Genomic DNA, 14,493 nt, shown 5'->3' with positions numbered 1-14,493 from the left:
TCAGATAGGGGCAGACATTTCGACAATGAGGTGATTAAGCTCTTGTGTGCCGCATTAGACATTGAACAGAAGCTGCATTGTAGCTACCGTCCCGAAGCATCGGGACTAGTAGAGCAAATGAATGGTACCTTGACATCGAGAATGGCGAAGATGTGCACAGCTACCAATATGAAATGGCCAGATGCATTGCCCTTAGTGCTGATGTCAATGAGGAACACCCCTGATAAGAAGATAGGACTATCACCACACGTGATCCTTATGGGTAGAGCTATGAGGCTGCCTGCAGTACCTGCAAATGCTCTTGTGAATATCACGGATGATATGGTGTTGGACTACTGCAAGGGTTTGGCTGATGTGATTCACTGTTTTTCTCACCAGGTGGAAGCTAACACATTGCCACCGATCAGTGATCCAGGTCACACCCTGCAAGCCGGTGACTGGGTGGTTGTCAAGAAGCACATGAGAAAGTCGTGTTTGGAGCCACGCTGGAAGGGGCCATATCAAGTAATATTGACAACAACCACTGCTGTAAAATGTGCAGGCGTTCCAAACTGGATACATGCCAGCCACACAAAGAAGGTAACGTGTCCAACTGATGAGTACCTTGAAGTTTCCGACTCAACAATTCCAGAGAGGAAAGTCTCAGGGCCTGAAAATAGCCAACAGAGAACTGAGACTGCAGGAGAGCCCACTGAGAACAGCCTTGTCCCTCAAACAGTAAACGAGTTTGAGAGAGGCGAAAGTGTGCCTATCTCAGTAGAGGCAGCTGGAGAACTAAATCAAGGAGAGGTTCTCCCAGAAGCAGACGGATACGGGTTAGAACTTGAACCCGTTACAGATCCAGAAGAAGAAGAACAAGGCGAAATAGTAGAAAGAAATCAAAGTACACCGGCGTCCCCTGAGCCAGTTGAAGGTCCATCAAGAGAAAACACCATACTACAAGAGGAGGGTGCTGTTCAGCGTCCTGAAAGGATAAGCAGGAAGAAGACGCATAAAGGAGATAACTGGCCAGAGAAACAGACTGCAAAAGAAAGGAGCGTACCAGGTGAAACAATAACAGAAGAAACAGATACATCCCGAATAGAGGACCTGAGTGAAGGAGAATTGCAAGGTGAACGCAGACTGAAAAGAAAAAGAATCGCAAATAGACGGTAAGCAGGTCTTGAGTGGGCATATGCAACAACATCTGAATGGCAACAAGAATTCTTAGCGTTCTGTTTTGATCGAGAAGTACCGGGCCAATACTACGGTACCTGAAGTAACTCAAAGAAAAAGACTTTGTTAAAATCGGAAACTGAAAAACTAAAGAAAAGAGACTTATAAATTACCGAATGCGACACTGATAACCTGATTTGACTTTGAGAACCTGATTGTGACAAGCTGCTAACCTGATTTGACAAAGGGATCCTGGAGTGAGTGAAACGCTGTAAATATATGCAGAGAGAAAGGGACTTTTGCATCAAGGAGAAAAAAAAAAAGGAGAAAAGAAAAGAGTTTTATATCGTCCTCAAATTGATTGTTGTTTGCTATCTGATTCTTTACAGACATGGCCTATAATAGAGGGAGTAACAAGAAGGGTAAGGTGTGTGGTTGGTTGATTCTTCTATTAGGTATTGTGTGTGCAATAATAATTGTGGGAGTGATTGTGGGAATGCCGTGGTTGGATAAAAAAGTGACTAACAATGCTACAAAACCTGAGACTGCAACACTAACACCGTGGGAAAAGTTTGGGCAGGATGCAAAACACTTGCATGAGGGAACTAACTCAAAGGGGGAACTTTCCACTAATGTCTTCTATCGCTGGCTGAATGAGTACGTTAAGACCATGGATGCGAAAAACTGCTATGTGTGTACCAAGATTCCTTAATGAGTGCAAGAGGGGGTTACTTACCATAGCCTTCCACTAGCCTACGGGATAAGTTGTAGCTTGCTATTAACAAGATTCTATAATAGGAGCATGTACAATATTTTTATTCAAATTTGGATGTTGTGTTTTCTTTTGTACCCGTGATTGAGTTTCTGAACAAGCTAGCTAAGGAGCATAGTATAAAATTAGTGAGAGGTTTCTTTGAACCAACGCTTACATTTGGGACAGCTTATGCACACCGCAATCTGACTTGCTTATTGACACCTGTAGAGAAAAGCTTCTTAGATCACACTGATGACAGACGCAAAGCATTAAAGGAGAGATTAGAAAAGGGGCTAGAGAAACGCACATATGCAAATGATTATGCTTACACTGCAATAAAGACACAAGGCAAACTAGCTATAGATGCATTACATGTAGGAAGGCTTTGTGTATATGTAGGCCAAAATCTGAACATGACACTTTATTTGTGGGAACGAGTGAATGCAGACATGTGTTTTTGTTTCAGAGTAAATGGACATTCATGTTAAATGGACAGGATCCAGCGATCCCTGGGATCTATTATATCTGTGGACTTAATGCTTATTACTGTCTCCCTAAGGGATGGTATGGGACATGTTATTTGGGAATAGTTTTCCCAAAGATCTACCAGATTGATGACAAAGCAAATACCTAAAACGTCTGAATTACAACATACTAGACAAAAACGAGAGACAGCGGCTGCTGTCGTTGGAGACATATTTGGAGCAATAATTCCTTCAGTAGGAGTTATCTTAAACTCCATAAAGATTCAAAAGTTGTCCATTATTGTGGATAACATGCTGACAAATTTTACAGGGGCTATAATCCTGATGGATACCGAACTTGCTGCGGAAAGAGCTATGACTCTTCAAAATCGGCTTGCTTTAGACATTCTTTTAGCAAAGAGTGGGGGGTCTGCAAGATGCTCAACGAGCGTCATTGTTGCTCATATATACCTGATAATAGTAAAAAGATTAGAGGTATGATTACTAACTTAACTAAGGATAGTGCAGATCTGAAGGATTTGAAGGAACCTGGAGTATGGGAGAAATTTGGAAAGGGAATTGCCAGAGTAGGGAGCTGGTTTAGCAATATTTGGAATGGGGTACTTGCAAAAATATTAGGGGGTCTATTAATTGTGCTGGCCTGTCTATTAGGACTATGGGGAGCATGCAAAATTAATGATAAAATGAAAAGAAATTGGACAGAGAGAAACAAGAGGAATGAGGAAAGTGAAAGGGAGAAAATGTTTAACGAAATTTGGGAGAGCTCACACAAGGGACATGATGTTGAAATGCGCATTATGCGAAAAAGTGAAAAATTAAAGTGAAAGATTAAAGTGAAAGGTTTGTGATGACGAACGTCATCAGAGGAGGGACTGAGAGAGCGTATCTTATATAATCTATATTACGATGAAATGTTTATGAATCAATGTGTGATGACGCCGCATAGAAACTATAATAATAGTAATTTTGCTTAAACATGCACTTGAATTGTGACCACGAGGAGTGGCCGCCAATGTATACGTAGACTAATAATAATAACCAAAATGTTTATATTATGCTTAAATAAGTTTATACTAATGTTTGCGTTATTGAATCTGTATTGTACTCCTCATAGGCCTCAAGTTAGCATGAGCCGAAGCTTAGCTGCCCTGGCTCTCATATTAAATGCATTTTTCTAATTTTTAAGTGTGCTGAATCACAAGGGGACATGACCCTGCTTGTTCTTCTTCTTCAAACTTGGAAGATGAATGTAACCATGTTAGATCCGTTCCCATCACTTTCTCTCGTTTACAGAATAAATGTTAAAAGTAAATTGAAACAGTGTAGATTAATGTAATGTACAAGGTCATTGAAACCGGTGAAGACAATAGAACTGCTGACCAAAAGATGTGCAAAGAATTACAGAAGGATGAAATCATACTGGACGTACCACCTCTGAAGACGTCAATTACGAAGACCAATCAAAGACTTGTAAAACAATATGGGGTGAAGAACTGGATTACCTAATGTACTTTCTGATAGGTTAAAGATAGTGGGGTATAACAAATGTCCAATAAAATTTTTGGGGAATGTACATCGAAAAAGGGATAAAAACCCATGTCACGGGGAGTCATTTAGGTGGGTTAGGGAATGCCATTGATTTTATCCAGAAACTCTGTCACTCTGTTTGGTAACTTGGTGGGTTACTTAAAACCATCCTCGCCCTTAGAATTGCCCATTTACAATTTACCTCCTTATGAGGAAAGTGCCCTTTTGCCCCGGAGCGGAGTTCTGACTGATAGCGATTTGACTGAAGTCCTGAGGACGAAGACTGAACCTGTGCACTGACCTAAACTTTGGAGCGTAAAAATGACAATGCGATTGTGATTTGTCTGTTTGCTTTTCCTTTCTAGGTACCAACTGCTTGCTTTTGACAGAGACCTTAGCTAGATGTTTTCTAAATTGGTGTTCTAAATTGTTTTGCATGAAGCCCACCATGCGAATGCTAATCAGTGGTTAGGACAGGTGTTCACCAAACTGACGCAAATAGACAATTGACCGAGATTATGCTTTGTTGAACTGACGCGTTATTGACACTTTGCTAAATTGAACTATGTTCACGCCGTGTTATGATCTGATGTTTGTGATTCTCGCTTAATGAAAGCTTACCAAAGTTGCCATATCGTGACTATGCTATTATGTTTCTTGGTGTTGAGATTAACGCATTTGCTATTAGACTGTAATTAATAGGGAATAAAACTTATAAAATTCTACGAAACAAGGTGTGGTTATTCATGGCTGAAAGGTCATGGTAGCGTCTTTGAATTGATTAATGACTTTATCTAAAGTGAAATGCATTGTTGTGATAAATATTGATGACATTATTGATGTATTGATTGATATATTGATTAGCTATCTCGTCCTAAGGTGTCTCTCAACTGGGTCAAAAGATTAATTGGGCTAAAACGAGTCCTGATGTGTAATAAAATATCATAAAGGGACGCGTTATTAGTAGTAATATGTCATGTTAAGAGTTATGTATTATATATAAGCTTTATTAATCTTAGGCCTTAACTTAGCGAGGTCTTGGCCTAGTTGCAAGGCCTCATGTCAAGCTGCATTTCTTAGATGTTTTATAAAATGTTTGCTTAGAGAATTAAATTGTGATTTTCCACTGTACTGACCATGTGCTTGTAGCTGAAGTTAGTTCTCACGAGAAACTGCTTGCTAGAAGATGTTGTACTAGCTAGGGAAACATTGTATATTGTAGTGTAGGTAAGACTGACCTTCCCAGGAGAAGACAATGGATGCACTTACTGGAGTACAAGTTGCAACAACATTGATACCTGACAAGCCGAATGACGAGAATGGGAGAAGAGGAGCCAATCATCAACAGGTGAACCATGTAGTAGCAAAACTTTAGATTAGGGATTCTAGTTTCTTTGGACTAAGTGTAAACATGCGATTCTTTGACCAATTAGGACGTGGGAAGTAGTTTTAGGAAATCTAATTTAGCCAAACTGCACCAAGAGGAGAGATGCCATTCTCCCCCTTCTTTCTGAACGTTTTAGTTAGTATTCCTTTCCAAACTGCATGAAGAAACTTTGCTTATTCTGAACTTTGATGCTGAATCCTGATGTCTTGCTGACCGAATTGATGTCCTATTGACAAAGACTGTCCCCGCTTGCTGAACCATATTGAGGACAGGTATAAAATGACGTTACTGATTGGTATTTCTATTTGTTTTTGTATCTAGGTACCAACCACTATTTTGATAGAGCCATAGTTAGATGTTTTTCTAAATTTGTGTTGACTAAATTGTTTTGCATGAAACCCAAACATGCTATTCTAATGTGATGTAAGTTAGGGTTCTCACTGATGAAGTTTGCTATACGTCATAACAGTTGATGTCTTTTCTTTGCTGAATCTAAATGTACGTTATTTCATTTGCGCTATTATTCCTGTTATTAATTTGTACTGTAACCTTAGAATGTGTAGTAGCTCAAGCTTTGATTAGATTTCGATTATTTCGCTGCTTTGGTCAGCCAGTGTTGTTCCTGTATGTTTATCATTTGATCTCAAGACTAAGGGGGTCATTCTGACCCTGGCGGCCACCGACCACGGGAGCACCGCCAACAGGCTGGCGGTGCTCCCACGAGCATTCTGACCGCGGCGGTTCAGCCGCGGTCAGAAGCGGCAAGTCGGCGGGCTCCCGCCGACTTACCGCTGCTCGGGGGAATCCTTCATGACGGCAGAGCGCGCTCCGCCGCCATGAGGATTCTGACAGCCCCTACCGCCATCCTGTTCATGGCGGTAGGGGGTGCCGCGGGGCCCCTGGGGGCCCCTGCCGTGCCCATGCCAATGGCATGGGCACGGCAGGGGCCCCCGTAAGAGGGCCCCGCAAAGTATTTCAGTGTCTGCCTTGCAGACACTGAAATACGCGACGGGTGCAACTGCACCCGTCGCACCCCTGCAACTACGCCGGCTCAATTCTGAGCCGGCGTCCTCGTTGCAGGGGCATTTCCTCTGGGCCGGCGGGCGCTCTTTCGGAGAGCGGCCGCCGGCCCAGAGGAAATGTTTAAATGGCCGCCGCGGTCTTTTGACCGCGGTGCGGTCATTTCACGGCGGTACCTTGGCGGACGGCCTCCGCCGTCCGCCAAGGTTAAAATCACCCCCTAAGTTACGTGACATTGGCATTGTTAATACAGGGAAATAAATATTCTAACTTTTACATAAAGGTGTGGTTATTCATGACTGCAGGGTCATTGTATGTGGAAATTACTGACTCCTATTGATTATTGATGTCATTGAATATTACTTCCTGTTGATTTATATTGGTACAGGGTTACATGGTGGGAAAAACTTGAAGCACAGTCAAAGGTCCATCGGCCTATTCGCATCTCCCTTGAAAGTTTACTTAATAAGGTCTGATGCGCCAACACCTTTACCTCGCAGGGCTTCCAAATACGCTGCGATAACGGTCTTCATGGCGAGGACGTGCCGATGTAAGGACAATCAGCCACGGGAGATGGTGCAACACTGTTGCTACCAGCACAGCCTCTTCCCTGAGCTGGCAGCCTACGCGCCTGCCTTTACATCAACTTTGGAGTGGAGGGGAGCACCAAAATGGACTGGAGGAAGGTCAGTGTCCTGCAAGCTCCTTCCTCGGATCACAGACTGCCCTTGAAGGGCACAGTTACTTCAGCTTGGCACGAACTGTAGGCAATCCATTGAATGAGAGTCAAGCAAAAGAGAGGGACAATAAACCTAACCAATGGTAACCAATGAGCAGGCTGCAAGGCCCTTCTTGTTCTTGGCAATCCCACAATTTGTCTTTCGCAACCAGAAAGCTTATGCTGTCTTGAAGGTTCAACCTAAAAACCTGCATTAAAAATGTTATAACAAATCACGGTGTTCATGCTTACACATGTGAAAACGATGATTTAAATACACGTGGCACACCAACATTTGCCAAATCAAAAATTAGGAAGCAAAGATTTTCATCTGACCTGTTTTGTTGGTGTCGAAGGTTTGCTGCTGCCACTGTCTGTTTCAGTATCAACTCCGACATCAGGGCCGTTAGTGTTATTTGGACCTATTTTCTGCTCTGTGATCTCCATAGCATTAGATGAAGATGGGCAGTTAGGACCACCTTCCACAAAACACACTCTGTCACTGTCCTTGGCACTGATCCACTCTTTCATCAACTCAAGTACATTAGAAGGTCTCTGAGTTGCATTTTTTTCACCCTAAAAAATAAAATAAAAGAGGTTTTAGATTATTTCATAAATAATTAAACTTACAGTGTTTTGAAAGGCGACATTGAAAGTGAGAGTCTGCATGCTGCTTTTTGTAGAAACAGGATACCTAGTTTATGCCACTTTTAGATTTCAACTCAAGGTAATTTTTTATTTCTACTAGTTCATTTCTGGCAGGTAAGAGGTCAGTCAAGCTGACGGAGGCACCCTTAAGATGATGAAGCAGAGAAGATTATTTTGGCTTAAAATGGTGGTACATCGGTGCATATCATGATACATGGGCACATATAGCAATACATGGCGATATATATTTGAGCCTAGGCCTGTGAAACTGTTTGTTGCATACAATGGTGATACAAAGGTGTATCTGGTAATACACGAACAGGTGAGTCTGAAGCTGAGCATGTGACTTGAGCAACCACGCAGTCATCGCGTTTTTCTAATCCATTCAAGATGTGACATCAGGACAGTCAAAGCCCACTAAGCAAAGCTTAGATCATTCTGAACTTTTTATCAATGAAATCTAGAAGCCAATGTCTATAGTAATATTTCTGGGAGATACTCTAACTTCCTGCAGGTTCCTCACTTTATCACTGACTATCATCCAGACGCCAGATTGGATCCAGAAACATTCCCCCAGGAATTGCCCTCAGCACCACCACTTGGAGGCATGTGGCTTTAATTGGGACTTTGCCCAGCTAAGAGGTTACAACATCGCAACATATAAGGCACCAACTGTGAGCTAGTGTCAGGGCAGAGTACCTTTTCTGAACCTCCTTGGGGCATGCAGAGAGCAACCGATAGGGCAGAAACAACAGTGGCAATTTCAGCAAAGACTACATTTGCATTACATGGAGTCTTGTTATAAACAGCTCTACCTCACCAAGGAAGGAAGGATGGTGGTGAGGAATCAGCATGAAGGAAGAGTATTCCTCAGAAATATTATTACCAACAGTAATTAACTTTTGCCTCTGATGAATACTTCTTCCTATCAAGTCCTCACCTCATGAATGAGTTCCAAAGTAATAACCCCTGAGAGGCGGGATAGCATTTTACAGACTAACCAAAGAAATCAAGCAAGACAGCCTTGGTGAATTTGTCTTTCGCTGCACACTTGGGATGTAAAGACAATATTGTTTATGAAATGTAAGTAAGAGTGATCAAGTGGATTTCTGGTAAGAGCAGTGAAAGCAGCCAAGCCACAGACCTCATGGCGTGGTCTGGATGGTCATTCTTGGCCATGGTGTAGCAGATCTTTATGCAGAATTAAACCAAGGCATGACTATACGCTTGGTTACAGCCTTGCTCTTTTTTTCCTCCAACAAAACCCAAAAAGAATGGATTATCTACTCTGTTCTGATACGGTTAGATGATATAATAAGAAACCACATGCCTGGGAACCTAATAAACGTAGGTGGGAATAAGGATGGAAGAGTAATGGACTAGGCCATGTCAATGACAGACACCACTATAGATAGGAATGAAGGACAGGTACAAATAACAAGTTTAACTGGGTAGCTACAGTGCTTGGAGGTCATATTGAGAGGGCCAGAGGTCTACCAACCTTACAGACCGAAGTTATAGCCACTAACAAAATACCTTTCAGAGTTAGAAGCTGAATGGGGCAAATGTGCATCGTTCAAGTAGAGATTCCATAAAAGACATCAACAAAAGATTCAAATCTTACTTAAGGTGCAAGTAAATCTTTCTGACAACACAGAGCTAATTGCCAATGAAACAAGGAGGGCTGGTCAGGCGGTACATGGAGGTAGACCTCATTGCCAAGTAATCCTTTAAAGAAGCCACTGCCAGGTCTTACTGGGCAAGAGATCATGAAAAAAGAATGTCAGAAAGGTAGGATTGAAAGTGGTTCATACTTTCCAACTTGCACAACTCAACAAACCCATTCCACGGATCTGCAAAAATGGATTTCCTGGCAGCTATGATGATGTCTGCAACCAGTGGTGGAATGCAAAATGACCCTAGTTGGTACCATCCAATCTCCATGCTTTAATCTGAAGCATTAAAGGGCTGGAGTAGAGGACATGCCCATCTTATGGGGCAAGATGGACTATTCTCTGTGGGAGACGAAGAGGGAGCAGAACGCAGAGTTCCAATAGATGAGTTTAGGAATTCCTCCTGGCCCATTCTGGGCAATCAGAATCTGTTGTGCTAAAGCTTCTCTGAGCTTCTGCAAGACATTTTCTAGAAGTGGCATTGGTGGGAATACAAAAAGCAGAGATTGTGACAAATTGAAACTTAAGGCATATCCAAGAAGTATTCAGAGGGATGTGTAGGGCACAAAACTGAGGCAGTGGCAAAAAGATCCACAAATCATCTGTCCTAGCTGGAGAATCCCTACACAGACACTCTAGTCCAAAATGTATTTTTTTCAGCTCAAAGTTCCTACTAAGTCCCACAGAGAGACAACAGAGTGTCTGGCAAATTAGCTCCTACTGGGAAGATAACCCTTCACTGGGCTCACCTGCACACCAGTACCGCCTACCAACATAGGGTCCAAGATCCCACACCAGCCTTTCTCTTGATATAATGACAATGTTGGTGTTGTCTGACAGAACTTGAATAACACTTCCTGAGATGTAAAGGAGGAAGGCCTTCCAGACTAGATGTACCACTCACAGATTCAAAATAGTTATATGCAGACACTGCTCCAAGAGGGACCAAAGGCGCAGCACAATGATGTTGCCTCGGTGGGCACCCCAGGCCAATGAGGAGGCATCCGTCACTACAGCAGCTCAAAACTGCAGAGGGTTGAATGGACAAGTCACCAATAGATTGGAGATGGATATCCACCAGTGCAGATCAAGGAGGACAGAATCATACATCTGCACTAGAGCAGAGAGACTCACCTGATGCTGGAGCCACAGTTTAGTCGGGTACAAATGAAGGGCCCTTATCAGCCAATTTCTATTTTTTTCTAATCGCATTTGTAGAGCGCATGGAAACCTGTAGGCATCCCTGCAACATAACACAGAGTCCACAAACGTACATGGGGCAGATTAGTTATCAAATAGTAATGTTTTTAGAAGTTTCAGGACATTGAGTTCATTGTCAATAAGTTTCAATGTGAGGGGAGGGTGTTCCATAATTTGGCCACTGTTTATGCAAAAAAACACCCTCCACTTCTGACTCTTTTTCTAAAAGGAACAGTGAGTAGGAGGGTGTTGGTGGAGCGGAGGGCTCTATTAGGCGTATAACGGGATACCAGAGGTCTGAGGACAGCAGGGCCATTTGCTTGGAGTGCCCTGTGAGCTAAGCATAGGGCTTTAAATTGTACTCTTTGTTCAACTGGTAGCCCATGCAGGGTGGCCAGGGCAGGCTGGGCAGGGTTGGGTTTAGAAACGTTCAGCAGAACTCGAGCTGATGCGTTTTGCAACACTTGAAGTTTTTTATGGCTGATTTTGGAGCTTCCAGGTAGAGTAAATTCCTACAGTCCAAGCGGGAGAGGATAAGTGCCTGGGCTGTGAGCCTTCTGGAGCGGAGGGGGGTGGGGGGTGTAGTATTTTACCGAGCTTTTGAGAATGCAGTAGTAGCATGCAGAGTGTTTTTTTGGCTTGGGCGTGCATGCCTAATGATTTGTCCAGCCATACCCCACGGCTTTAAATAACCTCTTTGGGGGCAGGAGGAGCTCCTAAGCAATCAGGCCAACCCAAGAAGGGTATCGTGGCGATTGCCCAGCACCATCAGCTCTGCTTTCTCCCCATTTAGTTTGAGGCAGGAGTCTGCCATCCAGCTAGCTACTCTCTCCGGATAAGGCTTAGTGTGGGAGAATAGTAGTCACATCCCTGGGTTATAGATAACCCCAGCTGGGTGCCATCTGCATATGAAACCACAGATATCTCAAATGACTGTATTATGTCTGCTAATGGATGCATATATATGTTGAAAAGCGTAGGGCTCAGGGATGAGCCGTGTGGGACTCTGCACCTCAGAAGAAAGATGTCTGAAGAGCAGGCTCTCTCAAAAACTTGGAAGGTCCTATCTTTCAAGAAGGAGGTGAGCCAGTGTAGAGCTGGACCCATAATACATGCACTGAGGTTCTATTTATGACAATGTCATGGTTCGCTGTGTCAAATGCTGTGCTGCGATCTAGGAGGATGATGGCCACCACAACTCCTTGGTTGAGCATTATCTTTGACTCCTCTAAAACCACCAGAAGGGCAGTCTCTGTGCTGTGCTTCAAGCAAAACCCAGTCTGTGTGGGGTGCAGGATATTGTTTTTTCAAGAAAATCCAAAAGATACTTGTTTCCATGTTTCTCTACCATTTTGCTAAGACCAAGTAGTAAAGAGATGGGCCTGTAATTGCCTGGACAGAGATGGTCAAGGTTGTTTTTTTTTTAACAGTGCCTTGACCACAGCATGTTTCACTGTAGGGGGCACTATTCCTGTTGCTAAAAATAGGTTGGCCATTTTCAGCATCACTGGGAAGGTGAATTCAGCCTCTTTAGAGAGAATATGCAGAAGCGCAGGATCAAGTGGAGACCCTGATTGGACTTTGTTAAATGTTAGTGTGAGACTATCAGTAAAATTGGGGTGGTCCATTAGGACACTTCTCCACAATCGAATTATTATTGATTGGACTGGGACTAGAGTCCTTGCTAGGTTCGGGAAATGTGAGGTAAACCTAAGTGATCTATTTTAGAAAAAAACTTACAAGATCATTATAACGTGCTGCAGAGGGATCAGGGCTGGCGCTGTAGGATGTGTGTAGGAAAATGCCACTGTTGGCATGGTTACCCCCTAACGTTTTGCCTTTTGTTGATGCTAGGTATGATTCAAAGTGCGCTAGGACCCTGCTAACCAGGCCCAAGCACCAGTGTTCTTTCCCTAAACTGTACCTTTGTCTCCACAATTGGCACAGCCCTGGCACACAGATAAGTCCCTGAGACCAGGGAAGGTCTCTAAGGGCTGCAGCATGTATTATGCCACCCTGGGGACCCCTCACTCAGCACATGCACACTTCCTCAGAGCTTGTGTGTGTTGGTGGGGAGAAAAAGACTAAGTCGACATGGTACTCCCCTCAGAGCGCCATGCCCACAACCCACTGCCTGTGGCATAGGTAAGTCACCCCTCTAGCAGGCCTTACAGAACTAAGGCAGGGTACACTATACCTCAGGTGAGGGCATAGCTGCATGAGCACTATGCCCCTACAGTGTCTAAGCCAATTCTTACACATTGTGGGGGTCATTCGGACTATAATGACTGAAAGCACCGCCAACAGGCTGGCGGTGCTTTCTTCCCTATTCTGACCGCTGCGGTAAAGCCGCGGTCGCACCGCCGGGGCCGGCGGTTTTCCGCCGTTCCTGCCCCGGCAGTGATAATCCGCCAGGGCAGCGCTGCAAGCAGCGCTGCCCTGGGGATTATGACCCCCTTACCGCCAGCCTGTTTCTGGCGGATTTCACCGCCAGGAAGAGGCTGGCGGTAAGGGGTGTCCTGGGGGCCCCTGCACTGCCCATGCCATTGGCATGGGCAGTGCAGGAGCCCCCTAACAGGGCCCCGGCTAGCTTTTCACTATCTGCATAGCAGACAGTGAAAAGGGCCGCAACACCGCCGGCTCCATTCGGAGCCGGCTCCTGTGTTGCGGCCTCATTCCCGCTGGGCCGGCGGGCGCAAACTTGGTTTGCGTCCGCCGGCCCAGCGGGAATGTCAGAATAGGGGCCGCGTGAGTGCGGCCGCATTGGCGGCTTCCGCCTGGCGGGCGGCGGTAGCCGCCCGCCAAGGTCGGAATGACCCCCTGTATGTGCAGGGTAGCCATAGTATATGGTCTGGGAGTTTGTCAAACACCAACTCCACAGTTCCACAATGACTACACTGAATACTGGGAAGTTTGGTATCAAAATTCTCAGCACAATATATCCACACTGATGCCAGTGTAGGATTTATTGAGAAATGGACACAGAGGGCATCTTAGAGATACCCCCTGTATACCAGTCCGAGTACTAGTGCTAGGCTTAACAGTTTCTGCCAGCCTGCCACATCCAGATGGGTTTCTGGCCACATGGGGTGAGTGCCTTTGTGCACTCTTTGGCCAGGAACAAAGCCTGTAATGGGTGGAGGTGCTTCACACCTCCCCCTGCAGGAACTGTAACACCTGGCGATGAGCCTCAAAGGCTCAGGCCTGGTGTTACAGCACCTCAGGGTACTCCAGCTAGTGGAGATGCCCGCCCCCCGGACACAGCCCCCACTTTTAGCTGCAAGTCCGGAGGAGATAATGAGAAAAACAAGAAGGAGTCACTCTCCAGCCTGAACAGCCCCCCAAGGTCCTGAGCTGAGGTGACCCCTGCATTAGGAAATCCTCCATCTTGTTTTGGAGGATTCCCCCCTTTAGGATTAGGGATGTGCCCCCCTCCCCACAGGGAGGAGGCACAAAGAGGGTGTAGCCACCCTCAAAGACAGTAGCCATTGGCTACTGCTCCCAGACCTAAACACACCCCTAAATTGAGTATTTAGGGGCGACCCTGAACCCAGGAAATCAGATTCCTGATGACCTACAAGAAGAACAAGGACTGCTGACCTGAAAGCTCCGCAGAGACAACGGAGACGACAATTGACGTGGCCCCAGTCCTACCAGTCTGTCTCCAGACTCAAAGAACCTGCACAGGAACGCATCCAGCAGGACCAGCAACCGCTGAGGACTCAGAGGACTACCCTGCAACCAAAGGACCAAGAAACTCCTGTGGACAGGGGCTCTGTCCAAACAGCAACAAAGAAACCATCTTTAAAGGGACTCCAGCCTCACTCCAGAAGTGTGAGCCCCAACACTGCACCCGACACCCCTGGCTCGTGTCCAGAAGCACCAACACGGCAGAGAGGACCCCCAGGCGACTCCAATGACGTGGA

General features: G+C 45.0%; 1 protein-coding gene across 3 annotated transcripts in view; it reads right to left on the bottom strand.

The window, feature by feature from the left end:
- STK33 (serine/threonine kinase 33) overlaps nucleotides 1-14,493 on the bottom strand; it is a 788,409-nt gene that overhangs the window by 131,710 nt on the left and 642,206 nt on the right. For all 3 annotated transcript variants that reach the window (XM_069223669.1, XM_069223668.1, XM_069223670.1), the window contains one exon: nucleotides 7,383-7,622. In XM_069223669.1, coding sequence (XP_069079770.1) covers nucleotides 7,383-7,622 — 240 coding nt within the window. The remainder of the gene's footprint in view (nucleotides 1-7,382; nucleotides 7,623-14,493) is intronic.

Source organism: Pleurodeles waltl, chromosome 3_1, assembly GCF_031143425.1.
Source record: "Pleurodeles waltl isolate 20211129_DDA chromosome 3_1, aPleWal1.hap1.20221129, whole genome shotgun sequence".
NCBI classification, from domain to species: domain Eukaryota; kingdom Metazoa; phylum Chordata; class Amphibia; order Caudata; family Salamandridae; genus Pleurodeles; species Pleurodeles waltl.
Note: the sequence above shows the minus strand (reverse complement) of the source record. Positions and strands in the feature narration are given on the sequence as shown.